This window comes from Bos taurus, chromosome 14 (genome assembly GCF_002263795.3).
Source record: "Bos taurus isolate L1 Dominette 01449 registration number 42190680 breed Hereford chromosome 14, ARS-UCD2.0, whole genome shotgun sequence".
Classification (NCBI taxonomy): domain Eukaryota; kingdom Metazoa; phylum Chordata; class Mammalia; order Artiodactyla; family Bovidae; genus Bos; species Bos taurus.
In genome coordinates, this window is record NC_037341.1 from 33,481,956 (window position 1) to 33,508,842 (window position 26,887).

Below are 26,887 nucleotides of genomic sequence, written 5' to 3' on the forward strand. Positions count from 1 at the left end.
CGAAAATCCCCTAGAAAAGTAAATGGCCACCCACTCCAGTATTCTTGCCTGGAAAACACCATGGACAGAGGAGCCTGTCAGGCTACAGTCCTTGGGGTGGCAAAACAGTCGGATACAACTTAGCAACTAAGTAACAACAGACTCATGAGTTGCACTCCTTTGGAAATACCCTTAAACCTATCATGGTCAACTTGGTGGCAAAGAGTAACATCCATCAAATGCCTGCTATCTGCTCCCCAACACTTCCAGGACCCAGCAGTTAAGCAGGGACACACCTCTAGTTCAGAGGAATACAGTGTGTCACTTCCAGTCTGAGACACAGAAAAGCCCCTTTGCCTTTCTCTATGCTTCTTCCTTGCCTCTAACAACCAAAACCATCTCTGAAAGTTCCAAATTGTGCAACTTCAAGATGAGGGAGCCTCTGTCAGGCTGGGTCCCTGAAGGACTCTAGAACAGACCCACACAGATGTGTCTTATTAATGAGAAATGAATTTTGTGCTATGAAGCCACTGAGATTTGGGGACTGGCATGTTATTTAAGTATGACATAGCCTATCCTGACTAACACCAACCATATTCAAGGCATACAGTTCTGTAACTCCAAATTTTGTTTGAATTTAAATAGATAAAAGATGAAATGCTTAGAATTATTCTCTTTAGTGACTCAGAAAATATGCTACCACAAGTTCCTAAAAACTATAGTCCCAATTTGGCTTCAAGGAAAAGTTACCAGTTAGGTAAGGAAAATGAAATGAAATGAAATTTGTGCCATTTCATTTGTGCCATTTTCCAGAGAAAGTGGAGGCCCATTTAACCTCATCTAATCCCTGTGTCTTTTTTTTTTTTTTTGGCTGCACCAGGTTAGTTGTGGCACACAGGATCTAGTTCCCCAACCAGGGATCGAACTAGGGCCCCGGCACTGGGAGCATGGAGTCCCAGCCACTAGACCACCAGGAAAGGCCCCTGGTGGGCCTTTACAGTGGGAGAAAACATTGACATCATTACTTCATCTCTTCAAACCCCCAAAATCTTAAGAGACAAACAAATTTCAATCCAACACACATTTTATTCTTTTTTTTTTAAACTTTTTTTTTCTGAATTTGCAAGAATCAAGTATTCAAGATGTTGTAAACCAATGTTTCTTAGTACAATGACAATAGATTTCATTAAACACAGGAAATTATACATCTTGTACATTACCCTAAGAGGTCTCCAAATAAATATTCATTTTAAAAATCACAAAATCAAATTTCTTTATGCAACAACTCAAAACAGCCTTTCATCACAAGCACACCCTATACACAAACACACACACACTGAACACACACGCCACTAGGGCCCTAACACCAGGTTATTGGACACAGTTATCACTTTTCCTTTAACTAAAGAATCGGTGGCTGACCTGCCATTCTCATGCTTCCAAATTAATATTTGGGGTAGAGGTATGTATTTTAAGAAAAATGCCCACTATAAAGTCTTACCATTATCCTTATCTTTCATTTCAACATACAAACTTTAAACTTCTTTTGTTCACCCCTTTGGTTTAATATGTCCCTGCAATTACTTCAGTTTTCAATAATACCTTCTCCTTCAATTTCAATATGTAATAGTAGAATACCAGAAAAAGACAACACCTTCAAAATCTCAATATTATAAAAACACCTTACATGTGTGTAAGGTTTTGGGGGAGAAGAAATAAGAAAAGATTATCTGAAATATTTTTCCCCTCTCTCTGAAATTATTTTTAGCATCTGATTATTCTTGCTAAAATAAATATCAAAAGCACTGAGTTTTCCATAAAAAAAAGTAATCCTCCTTACACTCTTCTTTTTTGCAGCGTTAAGTTCATGAATTAACTGTGGTAATGAGAGTAATGAATGCTTATTTTCTGAGAAACTCTCCAGATTTCTAAAAGCAAAGCACATGCAGCCCGTTCAGTGAAATACTGTCAAGTCAGTGGTGCATTTTTGTAGTGAGCATGCATCATCAAATACTTCTAGCACCGAGGCATTTATTTTTTAATGTTTTAAAAGCAAATACCCAGGGAGGGTTTACATCATAGCTGGCTTCCCAGATGGTTGCTAATGGTAAAGAACTCGCCTGCCAATGCAGGAGACATAAGAGACGTGGGTTCGATCCCTGGGCTGGGAACAACCCCTGGAGGAGGGCATGGCAACCCACTCCAGTATTCTTGCCTGGAGAATCCCATGAACAGAGGAGCCTGGCAGGCTACAGTCCATAAGGTTGTACAGAGTCAGTCACGACTGAAGCAACTTAGCACGAATGACCCTTCCTGGGGCTGAGTAAAAATGAAGTGCTTAAAATAACCTCTTCAAACATACACAGATCTCATTCCAATGTGGCAAGAAGTCTGGGATAGATACAGCCAGCAGCATACTAGAAGGTAAGGAAAGCAGAGAAGATAGAAAAGATAAAGTGCATGAGGCCAGAAATGTCGCCTTGCCAGCCATGGCACTCCCTTCCAAACTAGAAAGAGGAAATGCAGTTATATGTGTGTAAAGAATCTCTACCCATCCGTATAACAGGAATAGCAAGCCTGCATCCTAAACAATCCTGGGGTTATGCAGTATTTTGATATCCACCTGCTACTTAGTACTCTTGCCTGGAAAATCCCATGGACGGAGGAGCCTGGTGGGCTGCAGTCCACGGGGTCGCGAAGAGTCGGACACGACTGAGCGACTTCACTCACTTCGCTACTTAGAATACTCAGTATGCACCTTTATGAGGCTTACTAGGTGGCACCAGTGGTTAAAAAAAAAAAAAAAAAACACAAACAAACAAACAAACAAAAATCCCGCCTGCCAATGCAGGAGACCTAAGAGATGCACGTTCAATCCCTGGGTCAGGAAGAGCCCCTGGAGGAGGGGATGGCAACCCACTCCAGTATTCTTGCCTGGAAAATCCCATGGACAGAGGAGCCTGGCGGGCTACAGTCCAGGGGGTCACAAAGAGTTGGACACAACTGAAGTGACTTAGCAGACACACACATGCACCTATATATCAGTAGCTATGATCACATTTCTGTGTCATTTAGGATGCTTTAAGTACACACAAAGTCATACTGTATTTGGCTACCACCCTAGGTTCCTGCTCAAGCACAACTAGAGAATCTCCAAATGCTTCAGGTCCAAGCAAACTATAAAGCTTCTCTTTGGTGCACCTGTATTTGATACAAAACAGGCTCCAAGAAGAAACTTCTTGGCTCCAAGTCTACCAAAGAATGCCAGACAGAAATGCAGGCTCAGAGAGAACTGTCTTGGTGGTTGGTGAAAAGGCAGGACTACCATTACCTCCTCCAGGTAAGCCCCTGCTGACATTTCTAGGGGCATGAGCCCATTTATTCCTGCAGCTACTAAGGGTGACAATCAGTAACAACTGGGCTGTGGTTTGGTTCATAACATATAACATTTTGTATCTGTTCACTTAACAAGTAACACTTTGTGTATGTTCATGTTAAACTTGTATTAAGAAACTTAAAAGCTAGTCATTTAAAAAACTAATAGAAATGTTAACATTCTGAAAGAGGAAGGGACAAAAAGAACATACACTTGAAATCCCCAAAACTCAGATTCAAAATTCTGAACCGCCTTTCCTCATAATGGTTCATTTCAGACACTACTGAGATGCAATGTTAACACTAAAATTGGTTTTGTTCTACATTAAATAGGAACTATAAATAAATACTTGAGGTAAGTTAGGGCAAACAGTTGTGAATATAAGACTTAGCTAAATAAATGTAAATTTACCTTGAAAATCAAAACATTCCATTTTGATGTTTTCTACAGATTTTTTGTCTATTTTACACAAGGAAATAATAACTTCTCTACTCTTCAGAAATAGTAACACATCAAAATATGAAATGCTTCACCTCACTATCTTATAGTCACATCTTACCTATGTTAACCAAAATTACTGTAAGTATTACGTAGTGTAAGAAGTGCACGACAAGAAATGAGCATCCAAACCCTGACTTGGCCACTATGTAAATCCTAAACAAATCACTTGACCTCTATGAGCCTCAGTGTTCATGACCTGTGTTTTAGAAGAACAATAAAAAATAGCTATCTTGCAAAGTTATTTAGAGGATTAAAATGCATGCTACCTATTGTGTGCTTGATAAAAACGCTCTGCCAATAGCCAACTCTCAACAACTACTCACTTGCTTCCTCTCTGCTGCTCCTTTCTTTTCCCCAACCTAGTTCTTGACTGTTTTCAAGAATTAAATCCACCTACAAAGGATAAAGATGTCAAGCTAAAGAAGATAACCAAAATAATGTGTGCCAACTGCCCACTCTACCGCCTGGGGTTTCTAAATTAATAGGCTAGACTCAAGGATATTATATTTGTACATTAAGGCCAAATACTACTTTAAACTACAGAATTTTTAAAAGAACAAGGTGGTCTTTTCAAAAAAAAACCAAGTAATTAGAAGCCTAAGCTCACGGAGAGTGTCAATTAAACTTATATTAGGAGTGGTGACTCTAAAAGTAACATGACCAATTTATTATCAAGCGTATAAGGACCTTGTATATACAATCAAATGGTGTCATTTAGCAAATAGACACTTTAGTTAACTACTTAATTATTCCAATGATGCCACCTGAACCCAAAGTGCTTTGGGGACAACTCTTAATTGGTACATATTCCAAAACATCAGTCTCCCACGATTTTTACCGCTTATTTTACTTTTACCAACAACATGGTAATGCTATACCTGCTAGTTATAAGTCCCAGATATTTGAGGAAGTACAGCATTAACATTGTGGTGTACAGTTCCGGCCAATTTCTTTGAATTTGGGTTGACCTAATCAACCCAAGGGATTTCATAGACTGGCAGACGGTAATTGGGTAAAATAGCTTTTGATAAGGAAATGACACTCGTGATGGCTGAACTGAATGAATCTCCAAGGTAAAGACAGGGAGGGATCTCTATTTATACCTGATTTCTCATACCATCATTTCTGATCATAGATTTCTAAGGGCAGTGTTCCTTTTCAAAATGTGATAACAGGAAGAGAGAAATTCTAAGAGTGTGGAAACACACAATCTTAGCTACAAAAAAAAAAAAAGAAGTGCCAACCTTCCCAAATTCTCTCAATGTTTCTTAATAATCAGAGGAAATTTAGAAGATAATCACATCTCTTCCCAATCTACCTATGTTTTGCTCCAACCCAATAAGAAACTTTCTCTTCTAAAGGATCAAAGATCTCCCACAAAGGGTGAGGGGGATCACAAAGGCCCTAGAGTAGACTCAAAGACATAAAGCAGTATTCTCTGAAGATCTTTGAAATACACCAAGTTGACCAAAGTTTTACAGACACAGTGTAATTACAGGCAATGATGCTTCTTATGACTTAGCCAAACAAGTCTGCTCTAAGGAAGTCCTTGTCACCCAGGACTGCCAATTCCACCCTGTAGACATTATTTAGCCTAACTGCCAACTCCACCCTATAGAGAACCTTTCCATAAACTGCCTGCAACCAAGAGAACCATTTGACCAACACCATTCCTAAGTTAAAGAAGAAAACAATCTTGAACCAGGAATATTCACACAACTCCACCCATGCACCCATGGATAGAGGCAAAAAAGCCAGGAATCATGGGTCAATCACATTCCTTCTACTGAAGAGTGTAAATGAGACAAGAGAATCATTTCCCAAATCAGCCTCACATAAGCCTAGGCACATTGGCAGAAACAGTTCTCCATCATATTGATATTTGTACATTACAGTCCCTCCTAAGTCTGAGTTGTCATAATTCTTTTTCTGGGCAGCCAAATTCCACAGGTTAACTTGCATCAGTTTATATTGCTATCAGGAGGCACCTACCTTCAGAACCACATAGAAAACATGCCATGCGGATCTAAATCAAAGTGATGTGCTGAGAGGTACTGAAAAGGATGGTGGCTGTTGAACCCCAAGTGCATTTAGGAACAGAAAAATCCTCTTGCAAAATCACTTCAGGAAAGTTACAGTAGAAAGAAACTAAAGGGAGGTATAAAATGGTTCTAACTCTGATAAGGTAGGATTCAGTATGACAGGCCAGTTTATTTTAAATAATTTTCAACCTTTACTTAGGATCATCACCAAGATCTGGCTCACAGATCTCCCTCCTTTGTTCAACATGGATTTCATGCCACAGGTACAGCTTTCCTGATTCAATGACTCCATTTTCACAACAACCACAGCAATTCTCTGCACATAAAAAAGAAAACTACAGCCCTGCTAGTGCTTCCAGGGATATAACTAAAATGATCAGGTGAGACTCAATCTTATTTCTGCGGGATTTCTTTTTTCCAACTCCTTTGAGTGTTAAGGTTACAATTCTCAACAACCCTTACATGGGCCCTTAAAAGCTAAAGAATTTCTGCAGCAATTTTCTTTGGATGAGAAAGCCATCAGTTTCTTTTCTTATTATGCATCTCAAATGACAGTTTCTAGCCATATTGTTTAGCACACGAGTGTTAAAGTCCCTTATGAAAGACTCCTGTAGTTTATATTCAAGCTCTCAGGTTCATGACTCAGCAGCTTCCTTTATAGTGGGACAGACAGACTAAAAGAGAATGTGTCTTATGAAACAAACTAGCTGTTCCCTTTCTCATGCTATGCTTATGGTTCTGGTGAAGCATATAAGAAGTTCTACCTGATTTTTAATTCTGCTATGGCTTAAAAAGCTATAAACAGTACTTTAGGGAAAGTTTAGCTTCCTCTTTTCAAAAAAACTATCTGCTTTAGTCTCTGAAAGCAAAAGTAACATGCTGCACTTATATTTTCCAATCAAATTGCATAGTTGAGGCAAATTCATTTGTGCTTTGTAGCAGAACTCACAGTAGTTGTTCATATCTAAAAACCTTGATTTGTAAATGCAAAGTCACGGTCAAGCTCACCCTTGTTCAGAGAGTATGCTAATGATATGCACTGCCATTACACTTCCCAAGATTTTGTTAACCACACACCCAGCCTTCTACCATATCAGAGCATGAGCGTCAAATCAACATCTCAGAAACAGTAACAAATCTATCTAAACTCCTCCTTGGAGAGGAGGAAAGGCTCATTCTTGTTGAGGTATCCAGCCCTCAATCAACAGTGGCTGTGTATAGTGAGTTTTGTTGGTTTGAGGATTGTGTCTTTAGAGGTTAAAAAAAGAAAGAAAAGAAGGCACGGGTGTTTCTCAAGTCGCCATATTCAACTCAACCAACAAAACCAAAGTCTTCCATTTTCAAGCTTCAGGAGGGAGGCTACATGGCCGCAGGGCTTTCTTCCAGCCCCAGGTCTGGGGAGGAACTTATTGCTTCTGGGAATGGCCCCGGATAGGTCTGTGCCGTGTACTGGATCCCTTTTTGCAGAGCAGTCTCTTCGTGGAATTCTCCCTGGGTGCTGAAAGCGGGACAAGATCTAGTCCGGGCAGCCTTATTGGCACTGTCGGGGCGGCCCACCGTCTCGCTCACAGTGCTCAGAGGGAACTCTCTCCACCTCTGCCTCTGCAGTTCCTCCTCCTTGTATTTAATGGAGTACCAGGCCAGAAAAATAAATATAAAGCCAACAAATTTGAGGCCGGCTGCCAAACCAAAATAGACGAAACGAAATGACGTGACATTGTACTCCCAGCAAGAGCCTTGCACTCCACACTCCTGTTGCCAGAGCATGCAGGTGGTGTCAATAACTGCTCCAAAGTAAATTGGAGTCGGAATGTATGCTAGAGTGGTAGGGGAAAAGAAAAAGAAAAGATGTTAGCACGTCTTATAAGAGGAAACAGATTTATAAATTAACAAGATATCTGTTTACTCTAAAATCAGTTGAGAGGAGTGGTTTTTCTGTGTTGTTTTTTGGAAATATACATCACATCTTGTCATAATATTCTTTTTATAGACATAGTCACTACTACTTTAAATCTTTCACGTCACAGCTGAGTCGGAATGTGCTTTGGTTTTTTAGACATTTTATGATGTTTATTTTATAAGTATTACTTATTAGACATATTATGATATAACATGTCTAAAAAGCAAGAACACATTTTTATGTCTGCTCAATATTGGAGAAGGCAATGGCACCCCACTCCAATACTCTTGCCTGGAAAATCCCATGGACGGAGGAGCCTAGTGGGTTGCAGTCCATGGGGTCACTAAGAGTCGGACACGACTGAGCAACTTCACTTTCACTTTTCACTTTCATGCATTGGAGAAGGAAATGGCAACCCACTCCAGTGTTCTTGCCTGGAGAATCCCAGGGACAGGGGAGCCTGATGGGCTGCCGTCTATGGGGTCGCACAGAGTCGGCCACCACTGAAGTGACTTAGCAGCAGCAATATTAGATAACAGCATAACTTGGAAAAGAATTTTAAAAAGAATAGATGCATGTATACTCATAACTGAATTACTTTGCTATACACCTGAAACTTAACACAAAGTTGTTAATCAACTATACTCCAATATAAAATCAAAAGCTAAAAAAAAAAAAAAGAATTTTACAAAAGATTCTATTAAGTTAAAACAAGAGTAATAATATATTTTTAGACATAAAAATTTACATTGATAAAAATGTAATTAGGGAGGGGAGTTCCCTGCATGTACAGTGGTTAGGACTCTGTGTTTTCACTGTCTTGGCCCTGGGTTCAGTTCCTGGCCCAGGAACTAAGATCTTGAAAGCCACGTGGCATGGCACCTTCCCCTCAAAAAAGTCAGATTAATATCTGAAATTTAAAAACAAATAGGCCACTCAATTCAAGGCACTAGAAGCCTTTGATGCCCACTGACAAGTCCTCACTCTTGGTCTGGGCCATCAACCACAACAGAAGACAAAAAAGGAATACCAGAGAGGATTCCTGTTGCCAAGGGGCAGATGATTTTTAAATGTTTAAAATGTTTCACCCTTCAAAACTGAAATAAGCAGTTTGAATTAAAAAAAATTTTTTTTTGTCCTGTGGGTGATGATACTGATTACTGAGGAAAATAACAGCTGAAGAAAATGACAGACTGCCCCTTAAGAAAGAAAACAATATTCTTGACAATAAGGAAGTCATATAAAAATATACTGAAGTCGGACACACTGCTCCCCAGTCACTCTCCCAAGACATCACAGGTGATGCAATGTTTGTAGAAGTCAGAAGGATGTTCTTCGAGTCCAAATAAACTCTGTGACTTACCACATTGACACAGCGCTAACAAGCTTCTCTGTTAAAAAGAAATGTTGCTGCTGTTTAGTCGCTGTCCTGTTTGACTCTTTGCGACCCCACGGACTGCAGCCCACCAGGCTCTTCTGTCCGTGGAATTTTCCAGGCAAGAATACTGGAGTGGGTTGCCATTTTCTCCTCCAGAGGATCTTCCCAACCCAGGGATCGAACCTGTGTTTCCTGCATTGGCAGGAGGATTGTTTAGCACTGAGCCACTAAGTAAAGCTTAGTCCCTATATATCAATTAGGACATCTTTTTTCCATTTAGAATTTTTTATTTCTTTTCCTCAGAAAGTCTGATCAGCATACTCTTTACCCAGTCCAGTACAATTACTAGAAAGAAATAAGGAACTGAAATTTTTGGACACACATACACACAAAGTAAGCACTAATTCCCATCATTTTCATGTTACAAAGTCACAAAAGGGACAGAAACACCAGGACTGTAAGCCCACAACAGTTTCTTGGTTCAAGATTTCTAACTGTACAAAACTCTGGGGAATTTAGTCCAAGTGCATACTCAGAGTGAAAGAGAAACCGATCAAAAGTCAGTTTTGTTTTGTTTCATCAGCGACAGAGTTGGTCAGCTTTTGGTTCAAATCAGAAAATGAGGAAGTTGCGCCTGCCCACTAACGTGTAAACTCCTAGCTAGTACGAATGGTAACAAGTGATCTGACTTGACATTTTTTAAAGGACAGTGAAAATTTGGCATCTGCAAAGAGGAACTAAAAGGCAGTGTGGGAAATTTAGGAACATACCAAGTGTTCTCAATAAAACAAACTGCATTCCCAGGGCAAAAGGTCTCTCTTCATCTTTTACAGACCTACAAAGAAGGTAAAGAAATATTTTAGAACAAGGGCTTCAAGAAAATGAATGTCAAGTCAAACCTGCTTAGCTGCAGGGCCAGGGACCACATAGATAATGGGCCAAAATATTGATTTCGCTAGAAGTTACTAACAATAGTTGAACAAGACGGCTTATCGCTACATCACTGAATAAAGGTCTACCCAGTGAAGACTCCAAAGAACTCTGATTAACTCCACTTTTTGTGTAAATAACATGTGGAAGGATAAAGGTTCAGGGCTGAAACTACAGAAGCAGCTCTGAGCTTGCAAAATCAACTCAAAAAAAACCTGATAATCCTAACTATTGCATTCTTTTTCTGTTTGCCTGCACTTTCCACAATGGCACACTGAAATTTACTTCTGCAATTTCTCAAGGAAAAATATAGAGAAAAAAGTTTTTTTTCTAACAGTCCCAAAATGTATTGGAAATAAGTCAAAAGTTAGAAATGGAATGAATCCTTCCCCATCACCTCACTTTTTCTTCTTTTCCTAAAACTTAAGTTTCAAGTAAATCCCACATGGCAGGATGATTGGAGTCTATTGATGTTGTAATTAGCAAAGATTGAATGTCTCCCTTTCTGAAGTTTTGGGTTAGAAGACAACTGATGATCTGCCATGTTTAAACATTATTAAACAGGCACCTCTTTTCTGGTTATTTAACATCTCTTATAGAATTAAAGTTCAAAGTATTAGATTAGTAACAATTCCCATTTTTTTTATGATGAAGTACTTTATCCTTTCTAGCCCATACACATGGGGTTCTCAGTATGCAATGTGAAATTCTCGAGGACCAGTGTACTTGTCATCTTTTCCCCTAATTTCTTTATTTGCTCACAGCAATTCCCCCAGTGTGGCACACACTGTCGTTACTCTGTAAGTATCTGCTGACTGAGGATCTGAGGATTGGTCCCAAACCAATGGGACCAGTGGGACTCCTGGGTACCATTTGTTATCTTGCCGTCAAGGAACTCATAAGCTGAGCAACATCTAACTCAGCATCCCATAGAAGGGAAGCCAGACTATGCAGAACTGGCAGGCAAGCAGCCCAAGCTCCCTGCTAAGAAAGACATCTCAGCAGATGCATCCCACCAGAAGCCAGCATCCTGGGTTACCAAGGAGCCCAGGGAGGGCACAAAAGGGAGACTGTGGAGACTGACACCCCTCCTTCCTTCATCCCCCTGCATCCCAGCCCCCCTAAAGCTGCTGTGGCCATGCTTTCATCTCTTCACCACACTGTCCACTCCCTTCCTTGGTCTATGGCCATCTTTACCTCAAATACCAACACTCTGATTCGAATGTGTTGGTGTCAACATTTTAAATAGAGCCTCCATTAAGGTAACCTCCACATTCTCTCTCAGAAGTAAAAAAAAAAACACCACACACACACACAAATGGGATATATAATATGGCAAAGAAAGCACAGCATGAACAACTTAAAATTACATTTCCTAGTCTGCCCTTTCCCTGATTCAATGCCAGAATGTTATACGATAGTGAAATTAATGAAATAAGCATTTGGAATTGCAAGCCCAGCAACAACGGTCACTGATCCTGGAGGTATTAACTACCTACAAGGTCAGAGAGAATATTCTTAGCCGTATGTACGATTTAGTGACTTCACCAAATGACTTGTCACCTCCTCTCAGGGCAGGCTTCTTGTAGCTAATACAGTCATAGCTTTCAGCTCCTGAACTTGAACCTTTCAGAAGAGACTTCAGGAACCAAAGGCATCCAAACAAAGTTTCCCTGAACTATGGGGACATAATTCATCTAAATAAAAAAAGTCCTGGAGGATGAAATGTTGCTGTTGTTTAGTTGCTAAGTCATGACCAACTCTTTTGCGACCCCATGGACCGCAGCCCACCAGGTTCCTCTGTCCATGGGATTTCTCAGGCAAGAATACCAGAGTGGGTTGCCATTTCCTTCTCCAGGGGATCTTCCCAACCCAGGGATCTAATCCATGTCTCCTGCACTGGCAGGCAGATTCTTTACCACTGAGCCATCTGGGATGCTCAATGAATGTTACCATCTTCCTTTCCCTTCCTGACATGGGAAAACTCCCTTCTCTTAAGTTCACCAGGTAAATGTCTGAAGCACTTTCCTGCACAATCTCATTTTGCTTTCATCACCACTTTACCACATCAGTCCCCAGTCTGGAATAAAAATTCTGGCAATTCTGAGTGTATAACCCAACCTAGATGTTGAACGCCGTCCTCACCTGAGTGTTACTATGATGGCTGACGGTTGGGCGCATGCTGTGATGAAGGTCACTATGAACAGAAAAACTAAGAATGGGATGAGGGTGTTACAGGACCGTTTACACTTCCCGGACACAGCGTAGCCGTTCTCATTGAGGTACGTCTTGACGATAACCACGCGGAGCTGGCTGCGCTGTCCCACTGTGGGCGGTGTGATCACCTGGCGGCTCTGAACACAGGTGCATTCTGTGTAGTTCCGCATCTAAGTGATAATAAAGATCAGTGGATGACGATCCAAAGCAAAATTCAGCATATGAACAGTCAGAGTTAAAAGGCTCTAAAATCACTCCAGCATTTAAAAACATGCAGAATAGTTCATTGAAAGTATCTTCTGGGAGCTCTCTGGTGGCCTAGTAGTTAAGATTCCAGGCTCTCACTGTCGCAGCCTGGGTTCAATCCCTGATCAGGGAACTGAGGCCCCACAAGTTGTGCAGCACAGCCCAAAAAAGAAAAAAGAGGAAAATATCTTCCTCATTTTAACAGCAAGGATTCAAAAAGTGCATCTAACAACATCAAAATCTGCTGCTCAGGGTTGTTTAAACTTTGATCAGAAACCTTCAATACTCAATTCTTTACTATTCATGTTCCATAAGGTCTTCCCAGGGGTGAGGTGGTAAAGAATCCACCTGCCAATGCAGGAGACTGAGGTTCAATCTCTGGGTTGGGAAGATTCCCCTGGAGTAGGAAATGGCAACCCACTCTGGTATTCTTGCTGGAAAATCCCAGGGACAGAGAAGCCTGGCGGGCTATAGTCCATGGAGTTGCAAAGAGTCTGATGCAACTGCACAAGCACAGCCATGTTCCATATCCTCATTTTGGGTCATAAATCAGATGCTGCTTCAATGGATGTTCATTCTTGGGCTCTCCAAACAGAGAAGCCCCTCGAAAACAGGAACTAAACCTTATTTTCATTTGTGCTCACCAGAGTGCTTAGCAAAACCCTGGAACAGTGTAGGATCAAATGTAAATATCTGTTAAATAAATGCAGAGAGTTCACAATGCAACTGTAACGACTTCAGTACCAACCCTAGTGAATGTATCACTGGCTGTTTCATTTGAAACCAGCTAATACAAGGGACTCAAAAGATGTCTCAAACGAAACAGCCAATGGACCTTTCTATTACGCTGCTTTTACTGAATGGACATCAGCTGAGCTCACTGTCATTGTGACCTCTCAGCCACCCAGAGAAGCAGGAGGTACAAGTACAAAGATGGGGAGCCGCGTGGCCGCCTGTGCTCCAAGGACTGTGGGCCTCTTTGTATGAATGAGGGCCACAGACCAGAGGACTCAGTGGCTAAGTCCTTCCCCGGGGGCGAGTGAGTCCTCTGGTCTGTGGCCCTCATTTGAACAGCAGGTCTCATTGTCCCTTTCAATTCAGTCACACCCTGCAGCTCACCAGTTATATAAAGAGGAGCCAGCAAGAGGAATCTCAATTCATCACCATAGTTTAAAACTCAGAGATCAAATATGACATCCCCAAGACACGCAGTCAACGGTATCATCCCATATCACCAGAACAAACAAAGGCACCTCAACCTTTCAATGAAAGCAGCCGCCTACAGTCTGTTATTATGCAAAGAACGGAACCAGGCTCAATAAAGAACGGAGTAGAATATGAAAACCTTCTCCCACAGTATTACTGCCTATTTATAATTCACGGGAAAGTGAATTCTCAAAATAGCCTATTCTTGAACTGACAGAAATAACTTTACTCTGAACGTTTTAAAAAAAATCTGAATTGATAGTCTATGAAAAATGGCCACTGCCCATGTTCACAGGCTCTGAGCAGGGGAGGTGCTCTCCTGTTCTCTTCTAGCAGCACAGAGTATGGTCATCTCGACCTTCACATCCATCATCACAAGGGCCCTGTTGGGGTAGCAGAGGAGACATCCAGCACTCGACCTTATCAAGTTTCACTGGGTTGGCACAGGAAGTCACTAGAGGGGAATGATGTGGAATCAGATCACGATATTCAAAAACTCCAATTATCCCTGGGAAATAAAATAATAGTATTTATTGCATAATTTTCTTTCCTCCGGGTTTTTGACAGAAGCACATGTGCATTCATGCTCAGTTGCTTAGTCGTGTCCAACTCTTTGCGACCCCAGGGACTGTGGCCTACCAGGCTCCTCTGTCCATGGGATTCTCCAGGCAAGAATACTGAGTGGGTTGCCTGCCCTCCTCCAGGGGATCTTCCTGACTCAAGAATCAAACCTGCACCTCCTGTGCCTCCTGCATTGCAGGAGGATTCTTTACCCACTGAGCCACCTGGAAAGCCCTTGACAGAAAATATCCTGTATCTTATTTGAAGTTTTTGGAAAAGGGAGACTGAAGCATTCTGTTTGCATACAAAGTCCAACAACACGACAGGAGCTTGTGAAATATACTCACCCCGGTGCTCACATTCCCACTATTAACACAGCCAGCCAGACAAGGGTTAAAGTATGTAATTCCATCCGATCCACAGACTGGCTCATACTCATGTGTTTTACAACCACAGTTAACATTGCAGCTTCCTGTCAGATTTCTATGTGGCATGGTCAGAGAAGGTCTAAGAGAGAAAAGCAGATCATGAGCCGTTAACATTTGCAAAATAAAATTCACAGGATGTTAAGTAAGGTGTCTGTTTTAGAGAATATGTCCCCATGAAATCAAAGCCATGGTACCAGGAAGTAGCACCCTAGATAATTATTTTTGTGACTTTAAAACAGAACAGAAAGAAAACATTTTTCAATTTTCCCATACTACAGATTTAGTACATTTGTATCATATTATTTATCATGCCTCAATTCCACCATCCATCTTGGTAATCTGAGCTCAGTTCTAACCTTCATAGAACCTACTCACTCACTGCAGACACTTGGCTCTATATCGTAACAAATTGAGGCCTCAATTTCTTTAACTGTAAAATGGAAGAAATATTTTTGTGCCAAATTAATAATATTGTGATGAGGACACTAATATGGAATCCATCAATCAGGGCTATCAACACAAGTTCCTTTGACCAAAAGCCTTTGCTCTGAAATAAATTATCAAAGAAAGACAAGGGACTCTAGAATATCAAAAGAAGGTGTTTTTTTTTAAGACCATCAGGAATTAGAGCACTGGTTTGATTCAGACAACCAGAGAAGAACAATTACACTCTCCTTCCCTCAAGAATGCCCAGATGTGGGACCTCCCTAGTGGCCCACTGGTTAAGAATCTGCCTGCCAGTGCATGGGACGTGGGTTTGATCCCTGGTCTGAGAAGATTCCACAAGCTGAGGGGCAACAAAGCCTGTGCGCCACAACTACTGAGTCTATGTGCCCTCGAGGCCATGCTCCTCAACAAGAGAAGCCACCACAATAGAAGCCCATACACGGCCACTAGAGGGTAGCCCCCCGCCCCCGAAACTAGAGAGCCCACACACAGCAGTGAAGACCAGGCCCTGCCAAAAGCGTTAAGAAAAGAATGAGCAGATGTGGACTCCCAGGCAAACACAATAGGTTCTATTTTCTCATGAGATCATGATTTCTGATTCAAAGAAATGATGCAATGTGGAAAACACAAATCAAATCAGTTCAGGCAAGAAACAGAAAAGGGCAAAAAAGTCAAGTAAGGATAGATAGGGCCAGAGGGAGAAGCAGAAGGAAATGGCTAAGGAATGGCAGAGGCCGGCAGGTGCCCAGAGGGAACCCGTGGAAGGATGAAGGGGCTCTGAGTGCTCACATCCAATGACCTCCTTCCTTTGCTTTCGAAGCCACCATTTTCAGGTGTCACTCATGAAATACTGTTCCTAAAGCCACATGGGCTGGAAATGGCAGATTTCATTCACCTGTCCCATTACTCATCATCCATTCATTCAACAGATATTTAAGAGTGTCAGTCATGTGCTAGGATTTACCTTTAATGACTATGTTCAGAAACCATTCATCCAGAAGCCTCCTTTGTTTGTTTGAAGGCTTTTCTCCTGTAGCCTCCCTCACACCTCAATAACTGACTCATCAAATTTGAACAAAAGGAACAAACTCATAGCAATATTTAAACTTTATCAGGAAAGCCTTCCAAAGAGGGAAAAGTAAAATAAACTCTGGTCATTCCCATCCCTCCCCTGAAGTAATTTTTATCACAAGACTCATAATTATTGGGCTTCCCAGGTGGCGCTAGTGGTAAAGAACCTGCCTGCCAGTGCAGGAGACAGAAGAGACACAGGCTTGATCCCTGAGTCAAGAAGATGCCCTGGAGGAGGAAATGGCAACCCACGCCAGTATCCTTAGCTGGAGAGTCCCATGGGCAGAGGAGCCTAGTGGGCTATAGTCCATAGGGTTGCAAAGACTCAGACACAACTGAAGCAACTTAGCACTCGTAATTCTTATGTTCACAATACCATAACGCTTGATATTTTGAATCATACCATTTGACAGTTTGAATATACCTTTAAAAGGTGATTCTAAACCAGTAGTTCTCCACAGGGGCAATTTTGGCAGTGTCAGGAGACATTTTTGTTCATCAGAACAAAAGGGTGCTACTGACATCTGGTGGGTAGGGGCCAGGGCTGCTTCTAAACGTCCAGTAGGGGCCTTCCCTGGTGGTCCAGTGGTTAAGGCTTCACCTTCCAGTGCAGGGGTGGTGGGTTCGATCCCTGGTTGGGGAACTAAGATCCCACATGCCTTGGGGTCAAAAACACCAAAGCATAAAACAGAAGCAATATTGTAACAAATTCAACAAAGACTTTAGAAATGGCCCACATCAAAGAAATCTTAAATATGTATATCAGTTCATTTCAGTTCAGTCACTCAGTCGTGTCCAACTCTTTGCGACCCCATGAACCACAGCACGCCAGGCCTCCCTGTCCATCACCAACTCCCAGAGTCCGCCCAAACCCATGTCCATTGAGTCAGTGATGCCATCCAACCATCTCATCCTCTGTCGACCCCTTCTCCTCCTGCCCTCAATCTAAATATATAGATATATATAAAGAGCCCAACGATACCCAGAACAGCCCTTGCCCCACAAGAAAGAATAAACTAACCCAAATCTCAGTACTGTATACAGATCTGAGAAACTCTGTTCTAGACCTATTTCCACATTTCATGGATGATGAAATGGATGTCCCAGGAGGCCAGGAAGCAGATGAGGCTGCTTCGTGCTATTTTAACTGGCATCACATAAAACATATTCTTTGTGCATTACTCTTCACTAGTTCTTCAAGAACCAAATTGCAAGCCATGATCAAATAAAAGGAATTTACATGCCTACATGCATAGTCACTAAAAATGACAGGCTTCAAATACATACAATAGGGTTATTACTATGCCTATTTAGAAGTCACAAGGAATTTCTTATTAACAGCATGCTTTGTATTCATTTATGACAGCCACAGATTCCAAATACCTCTCCTTTGTGGGTATGTTCACTCAAGAGAAAGGAATCTAAAGAGAATGTCAACACACATGATGACAGGAAGGCAAAAGATTTCCTGAGTTCTGGAAACAAAGGCACACTCCCAGGTCACCCTTGGGTACACTTGCTCTTCTCTTGAGATCATGATGTCTGATACAAAGAAATGATGGAGTATCAAAAGTTTTAACAAAATCCAAAGAAACAACAAATATAAAAGCAGTGGGAAAGGCCATAGTGGCACAAAGAAAGAAAGATGCTGACACAGTTAATCCTTTACACTGCACTGATTAAAAAAATTATTTTTAAGAATAATACTGTCAGGCTTTCCTGGTAACTCAGAGGGTAAAGAATCTGCCTGCAATGCGGGAGACCTGGGTTTGATCCCTGGGTCAGGAAGATCCCCTGGAGAAGGGAATGGCAACCCACTCCAGTATTCTTGCCTGGAGAATTCCATGGACAGAGGAGCCTGGCAGGCTACAAAGGGGTAGCAAAGAGTCAGACACGACTGAGCGACTAACACTTTCACTTTCTTTCTGCCAATGCAGGAGACAAGAGTTTGATTACTGACCCGGGAAGATCCCACATGTTGTGGAGCAAGTAAGTCCGTCGGTCACAACTATTGAGCCTGTGCTCAAGAGCCCAGGAGCCGCAACCACTGAGCTGCTGCTGCTGCTACGTCACTTCAGTCGTGTCCCTGGGATTCTCCAGACAAGAACACTGGAGTGGGTTGCCATTTCCTTCTCCAATGCATGAAAGTGAAAAGTGAAAGAGCCCCTACCAGCGATTATTGAAGCCCGTGCTCCTCAACAAGAGAAGCTACAGCAATGAGACGCCCACACATCACAACCAGAGAGTAGCCCCTGCTCGGCACAACCAGAGAAAGCCCATGCATAGCAATGAAGACCCTGCAGAGTCATAAATAAATTACTTTTAAAAAGAAAGAATAATAATGTCTTATTTCACTATAACTTAGGCTCCAGAAGACAGACTGGATTATAATAATAGTGCAAGTGTTGAAATCTGAGTCACACCAAGCAACCTCTTATTAGCTGAGCTGTGCCTGTCCTGGGAGAACACAATGCAGGATCCACACTCATCCTTGTGCAAAGGGACGGTATCACCTTTCCAGTAAACAAAAAATCTCCGACAAGTCACCCTTGCAAGCAAGAGGCTCATGTAAACTCAAGGTCCATGTAAGTGTTCTTTCCATGCCAGGAACAAGGACTCACTAACAAATGCCTTATAACTGCATGGTCCAAGCTGGAAACCTGAGTCACACATGACACATTACTATAAAAATCATGGAATAATAGAATTAGAGAGATGGGAGGAGTTTCTGAGGTTAACTAAGATAACTGACTAATTTCAAAGCCTAGGAAACTATGAGAGGTATAATGACATGCCCTACCTTCACTGAAGCTTTAAGAAAACTAGCCTTAAGAAAACTAGCCACAGGGAGACTAAAATGAACAAAAAACAGGAAAGAAGAGTAAGCGTGCTGCCTAATCTTCATTAAATCAACTGCTTAAGGATTGATGCTTATTTACAGTAATATACAACAATAAATGTCTTCCCAGGTGGCTCAGGGGTAAAGAATCCTCCTGCCAGTACAGGAGATGCCAGAGACATGGGTTCAATCCCTGGGTCAGGAAGATTCCCTGGAGAAGAAAATGGCAATCCACTCCAGTATTCTTGCCTGAAAAATTCCATGGACAGAGGAGCTTGGCAGGCTATATAGTCCATGAGGTCGCAAAGAGTCATTCATGACCAAGCGACTGAGCACACACATACAACAATAAAACAGACAGTGACTTAATGTAAGCAACGGGCCAAGGAGAAAAGGAAAGATATACCCATATGAATTCAGAGTTCCAAAGAATAGCAAGAAGAAACAAGAAAGCCTTCCTAAGTGATCAGTGCAAGAAATAGAGAGGGAAAAAAGAATGGTAAAGACTAGAGATATCTTCAAGGAAATTAGAGACACCAAGGGAACATTTCATGCAAAGATGTGCACAATAAAGGACAGAAATGGTATGGACCTAACAAAGGTGGAAGGTATTAAAAACAGGTGGCAAGAATACACAGAAAAACTATACAAAAAAAAAAAAAAATCATCATGACCCAGATAATCATGATGGTCTGATCACTCACCTAGAGCCAGACAGTCTGGAGTCCAAAGTCAAGTGAACTCAGGAAGAATCACTATGAACAAGGCTTGTGAAGGTGATGGAATTCCAGCTGAGCTATTTCAAATCCTACAAGATGATGCTGTGAAAGTGCTGCAACTCAATATGCCAGCAAATTTGGAAAACTCAGCAGTGACCACAGGACTGGAAAAGGTCAGTTTTCATTTCAATCCCCAAAAAAAGCAATGTCAGGAATGTTCAAACTACCACATAATTGCACTCATTTCACACTCCAGCAAAGTAATGCTCAAAATTCTCCAAGCCAGGCTTCAACACTATGTGAACTGAGAATTTCCAGATGTTCAAGCTGAATTTAGAAAAGGCAGAGGAATCAGAGATCAGTTGCCAACATCCGTTGGATCAAAGAAAAAGCAGGAGAGCTCCAGAAAAAACATCTACTTCTGCTTCTTTGACTATGCCAAAGCCTTTGACTGTGTGGATCACAACGAATTCTGCCTCTTGAGAAACCTGTATGCACATCAAGAAGCAACAGTTAGAACCAGACATGGAACAACAGACTGGTTCCAAACTGGGAAAGGAGTACGTCAAGGCTATATATTGTCATCCTGCTTGTTTAACTTATATGCAGGGTACATCATGTGAAATGTTGGGCTGGATGAAACACAAGCTGGAATCAAGATTGCCGGGAGAAATATCAGTAACTCAGATGACACCACCCTTAAGGCAGAAAGCGAAGAGGAACTAAAGAACTTCTTGATAAAGATGAAAAAGAGAGTAAAAAATTTGGCTTAAAACTCAACATTCAAAAAAACAAGATCATGGCATCTGGTTCCATCACTTCATGGCAAATGGATGGGGAAACAATGAAAACAATGACAGACTATTTTCTTGGGTTCCAAAATCACTGCAGATGGTAACTGCAACCACGAAATTAAAAGATTCTTGCTCCTTGGAAGAAAAGCTATGATAAAGCTAAACAGCACATTAAAAAGCAGAGACATCACTTTGCCAACAAAGGCCATCTAGTCAAAGCTACGGTTTTTCCGGTAGTCATGAATGGATGTGAGAGTTCGACCATTAAGAAGGCTGAGCACCGAAGAATTGATGCTTTTGAACTGTGGTGTTGGAGAAAACACTTAAGAGTCCCTTGGACTGCAATGAGATCAAATCAGTCAATCCTAAAGGACATCAATCCTGACTATTCATTGGAAGGACTGATGATGAAGCTGAAGCTCCAGTATGCTGGCCACCTGATGTGAAGAGCTGACTCATTGGAAAAGACCCTGATGCTGGGAAAGATTGAAGGCAGAAGAGAAGGGGATGACAGAGATGAGATGGATGGATGGCATCACTGACTCAATGGACGTGAGTTTAAGCAAGCTTCGGGCGATGGTGAAGGACAGGGTAGCCTGGCGTGCTGCAGTCCATGAGTCCATAAGGGTGGTGTCATCTGAGTTACTGATATTTCTCCTGGCAATCTTGATTCCAGCTTGTGTTTCATCCAGCCCGGCATTTCACATGATGTACCCTGCATATAAGTCAAACAAGCAGGATGACAACATACAGCCTGAGTGACTGAACAACGACAGTTCTGTGTAAGTGGCCACACTTTAGCTTGAGTGTTCTGCTCCTTCTTCTTCCTCTACTGTGGCTTTCCTGGCACTTAGTTCTTGCTGTGCCTAAGCGTTAGAGTCAGAGGGAGCTGGTTTAGGGAACTCCCTGGCGGTCCAGTGTTAGGACCACTGTACCTTCGCTGCTGAAGACAGGTTTAATCCCTGGTCAGGGAACTAAGATCTCACAAGCTGTGTGGCAAGATCAAAATATAAGAGTTGGTTCAACTCCATATCCACAATTCTCAAGCACCACAAACAAATCTAGAGAGATTTCATTTGTGTAATAGAGATCAGGCTATCCAAATGCCAGGGTTCTTAGGGAAGATTAGATGAGTAAATAGATGTCCAGGGTCCAGCATGTTCCTAGCATATAACAGGCACTGAGATGTTGGTGTGCTTTCTTTATCCAGACAGGGCAGAAGCCAGAAGGAATAAAAGTAGCACAAAGAGTACAAAAGGCCTTCGTGATGATTTTCTTTTCAAAAAAAAGATGTCATTTTCTTATATACTCCTACAGAGAAATGTTGGAAAACTGGATGCAGATCCAGTTTCCTGCATAACATTTAGTAACTCTGTGTGTGTGTGTGTGTGTGCGCGCGTGTGGGCACGCACGCAAGAGCTCAGTCTTGTCTGACTCTTCGCAACCCCATGGCCTGTAGCCCACCAAGCTCCTCTATTCATGGAATTTTTCCAGGCACAAATACTGGAGTGGGTTGTCATTTCTTACTCCAGGGGATCTTCCCAACCCAAGGATAGAACCCACATCTCTTGTGACTCCTGTGTTGGCAGGCACATTCTTTACCAATGGACCACCTGACCCTTGGGCCAAACCTAACAGTCAACGGCTGTCAATGCCCCTCCTGCCTACAAGAGGCAAAAGAGACATAATCAACACAGAAGAAAATGAGATAATCCACATGGATAGCTTATACTTCCCCGAGAACTATAGTCATAAAAGTTACCATTTCTGTACCCAGTCATTCTTTTTATTGTTAAAGCTTCTTTTAGCTTCGTAGTTAACAAATTCAAACCAGGTATAACTACAAATTTACATATAAAACACTACATCTTATACAAACCATCTCTTTAAATCCAGAATCATTTTTAATAAAATGATGTATCCTCTGTATAATGTTTTGAAATGCCTTTATTTTTAAAGTAATACATATTCATTGCAGAAATTTTGGAAAATACAAAAGGACTGAAAGACGAAATTAAACTCACACAGTTATGCTATAATCCAGAAACAACCACCATTATGTACTTAGTATATTACTTTCTTTCACTGTTTTTTCAGTTGGCGTACAAATTAATGCTAATAACATATTGTTATCATTATTTCAGAGTCTTCTAAATTCTGTTTTTCCTGCTAACATTACATGATAAACATTCTCTATTGACTATGTTAATATGAGGTTATAAATGGCAAATTTAGTCCTGAGTTTATTCATAGTCATAGGTTCAAGGTTTAGTGTGCTTAAACAGATATTATATAGTTTTAAAGAGTTCCTATGATATCTTTAGATCTCAGTCACAAAATTTAAAAACTCACTGGAAAGAAAATCTGCTCTATTTTTTACCCTCTTGATACTCTTAAAATGAAAACAAATTTGGTTTGTATCTCCCAAGTAGAGCCAAAAATAGATAAAATCGTATACTTGCAGCTAGAAACTAACTGTAAGTCTAATAATAGAAGTAGCCAAGATAACCAGAAATACATATACCTATACACAGACATATATAAGATCCTTTAAGTAAACTGTTCTCTATTTTTGAGGAATTTCCTTTAAAATTAGTTATAATAGATAAAAGATCTGGAATGGCACCCCCAAAAAAAGCAATAGAAAAAAAAAAAACTTTAGAGCATTAAACTGTCTGAATGGCTTAATTAAGAGAAATCAGGAATGCGCTGACTAGAAATGCTAGTCACTCAAGGGCTGGTAGTAGAATAATACTATCTAAATAATGGCAGTATGTTGAATATGCTCCTTTGTGCTATACCCTGGGACCTTGTCATTTATCCATTCTGTACAAGATCGTTTGCATCTGCTAATCCTTAACTCCCCGTCCTTCCCTCCCCCACCACCTCCCCCTTGGCTACCACAAGTCTATTCTCTATGCTGATTCAATATCCGGTGATAAACCATAATGGAAAGGAATGCTTTTAAAAACGTTTATAGGTGTGTAGGGAGAAGGCAATGGCACCCAACTCCAGTACTCTTGCCTGGAAAATCCCATGGACGGAAGAGCCTGGTAGGCTGCAGTCCATGGGGTCGCTAAGAGTTGGACATGACTGAGCGACTTCACTTTCACTTTTCACTTTCATGCACTGGAGGAGGAAATGGCAACCCACTCCAGTGTTCTTGCCTGGAGAATCCCAGGGACGGCGGGGCCTGGTGGGCTGCAGTCTATGGGGTCGCACAGAGTCGGACACGACTGAAGCGACTTAGCAGTAGCAGCAGCATAGGTATGTAAGTGAGTCACTTCGCTGTACAGCAGAGATTAGCACAACGCTGTCAATCAACTATTCTCCAATTAAATAATAATATTTAAAATAAATAGTGGCAGGATGGCAAGTTCAGGAGTGGTGACAAAGATGATGAATATACCTTTCACCAAAGGTCTGAATTAACAGACTGTATTTAATATCTATAGTCTTAACCTCGGCACAATGAAACTATATTAAGAGAAGTAACTTCAGGAGAATACCCCAAACCCTGAGATTTTGGACCTGTGGACAGGTAGACACACTCCATCCAACAGTCACTACTGAACTCAGAAAATAGAAAATGCTTCTTCATCATGTCATAACTCAAGAAATCATCCCTAGAAAAATTCTGGCCCGGTAACTCAAGTCTCAAAATCAGAAGATGATATAATAGACTTTAGTTTAAGTTCAAAAAGATGACACTGACAGATGAAAGATACTAAAGCAAGAATTATTAAGTGATTTATCAGACTTAGTACTGTTGAAAAATTTTGTACATGGACATCAGACTTAACCTCACTTGAATACATTTTTGAAGGTAAAGAGCAAGTAACTCACATTATGCAATGTGTTTATATAAAGTATTGCTTTGGAGTAGGAAATGGTAACCCACTCCAGTATTCTTGCCTAGAGAATTCCATGGACAGAGGAACCTGGTGGGCTATAGCTCATGGGGTCGCAAAGAGTCCAACATGACTGAGTGAGCACACACACACAAAGTATTGCTTAAGCTACAGTTTTCACTCTTTTGGCTACAAAATGACTAGGACACACCTGTGTGAAACACAGTTCAGTGACACAGAGGGAAAGCAAACCCCATTTTTTAATTAAAACTGCAGGGAAATTGTGTGTGCTGGGGAAGCAGATGTAATTACTTGAGTTAGAAGTGGGCCAGGATACTATCTAGAGCTACTAGGATCTTTCATGATGAAAAATCATCACACTCTCAAATCTGAATTTTTTTTTTTTTACCTTCAATTTTGCCTTCTTGGGGTTAGAACACTTTTAACATGAGATATCTACCCTCTTAATGAAATTTTAAGTGTACAATACAGAATCGTTGACTAAAGTTATACAGCAGATGTCTAGAGCTTACTCACATTTTTTGTCAGTACTGTTTTTAGAAAAATGAAGATTTATTTTGAAGGGAAGTCAATAAATCTTTAATAGGATCTATATGGAATGACAAGATTAATATTACTGTTTAAATGACCAGCAAATACCCGAAGGTATTTGGACCAAAGTTTAGCACAGTTTCCAGTGTCTTCCTGTCTCATAAAGATGTGTGCATCAGTGAGTGCTCAGTCGTGTCTGACTCTTTTGTGACCCCATGGACTATACCCTGCCAGGCTCTTCTGTCCATGGGATCCCAGGCAAGAATACTGGAATGGGTTGCCATTCCCTTCTCCAGGGGATCTTCCTGACCCAGGGAGTGAACCCGCATGCTCCTACTTGGCAGGCAGGTTCTTTACCACTGAGCTACTAGGGAATCCCCTTGTAAAGACACTTCTCTCTAAATTCAGAAGATAAAGGAAATTGGAGACCTGATGTTTTGTGTGGTGGGAGGGATTGTCCAGGGCCATTTAGTCAAGTGGGCATGCCTCCTTTTGGCATCATCAACATTAGAGCTTATTCATCTTGCTTTATTGAAATGTGGTTTCCACTGATTAGTAACTCCATATTTCCCCCTCACCCAGACCCTGGCAACTGCTATTCTGCGTTTTCATTCTATGAATTTAACTATTTTAGATACTTCCTGTAGTGGAATTGCACAATATTTGTCTCTCTGATCCTTTATTTCACTTAGCATAATGTACTCAAGATTCATCCATTTTGTTGCATATTACAGAATTTGATTTTAAAGGCCGAATCGTTCTCCATTATATATATATGACATTTATATATTATAAATATTTATATGACATTTTATTCATCCACTGATGGGCCATTGAGGTTGTCTCTACATCTTGGCTATCAAATCTGAATTTTCTAAGGGAACCACTAATAACACATCAGGTTCATTCTACAAAAAAAAAAAAAAAACGAAACAGTGACTCCATTTAGGCTCAACAGGAAAAGTTCATCCTCCTAAAACATCCCAGCTGCATCCCAGGAACTTAGGTATCTCTTGAGTACTTGATGCTAATTCAAAGCTGGGTTAGTCATTCACTACTTTAATGTCAGAAAATTCACCATGTTGGTGAGCCTGGATCTTGTCATACAAACCTTAGTAAGCGGAATTGGCTTTTTATATTGTGCTTCCTTGTTTATGTTTCTTTTCTTCTTTCTGGACAGTTTAATAAGCAAAAATATCACATTCAAAATCCAAATCCTAGCTGTATCATTTTCTAGTTGTGTGACTTTAAGCAAGTTATTTCATCCCTCTGAATCCCTTTCTCCTCATATTTAAAATGAGAAAAATAACATCAAAGAATTATTTAACAATTGCTTATTATTGTAGGTTTTATTCCATTTTAGCATCTCAATAATTCTAAGAGATCGTTACTAATATTAGCCCACCTTAATTATGAGGAAATTGAGGTACAGAGAGGTTAAGGAATTTGCCAAGTACCTTATTCAATCTTCAGAGCAATTCAACAGTGTTAATACTATCCATATCCTCACTCTGCAGACGTGGAAAACAAGCACAGAGATGATTAACTAATCTGCCATCCTCACACAGTGAGGGTGCGGCAAGGCCATGGAGTCGCACACTACTGACAGAAATGGATGCGTTCTCTACAGTTTTCTGAGTAAAGAGGTGATGTGTGCACTTAGATATGTGCCTACATGAAATACAAAACAGCACCTCAGCGTACTGCTCAGAAAGGACAAAAACTCTAAAACAGATAATCTGGGTTTCATTCTGTTCCACTCATTATTAACTGACGACTTTGGGCAAATCATTGACACTCTAAGCCTTTAACTGAAACGCAGCTAATAACATATACAGCAAAGTGATGTT

The 26,887-nt window shown here is 41.0% G+C and overlaps 1 protein-coding gene across 3 annotated transcripts in view; it reads right to left on the minus strand.

Annotated features, from left to right (window-relative positions):
• Positions 1–1,045: 1,045 nt before the first annotated feature.
• SLCO5A1 (solute carrier organic anion transporter family member 5A1) overlaps positions 1,046–26,887 on the minus strand; it is a 287,931-nt gene continuing 262,089 nt past the window's right edge. For all 3 annotated transcript variants that reach the window (XM_059874429.1, XM_059874428.1, XM_010812085.4), the window contains 4 exons: positions 14,684–14,843; positions 12,252–12,493; positions 9,947–10,011; positions 1,046–7,715 (listed from right to left, as the gene is read on the minus strand). In XM_059874429.1, coding sequence (XP_059730412.1) covers positions 7,258–7,715; positions 9,947–10,011; positions 12,252–12,493; positions 14,684–14,843 — 925 coding nt within the window. In that variant the 3' untranslated portion in view covers positions 1,046–7,257. The remainder of the gene's footprint in view (positions 7,716–9,946; positions 10,012–12,251; positions 12,494–14,683; positions 14,844–26,887) is intronic.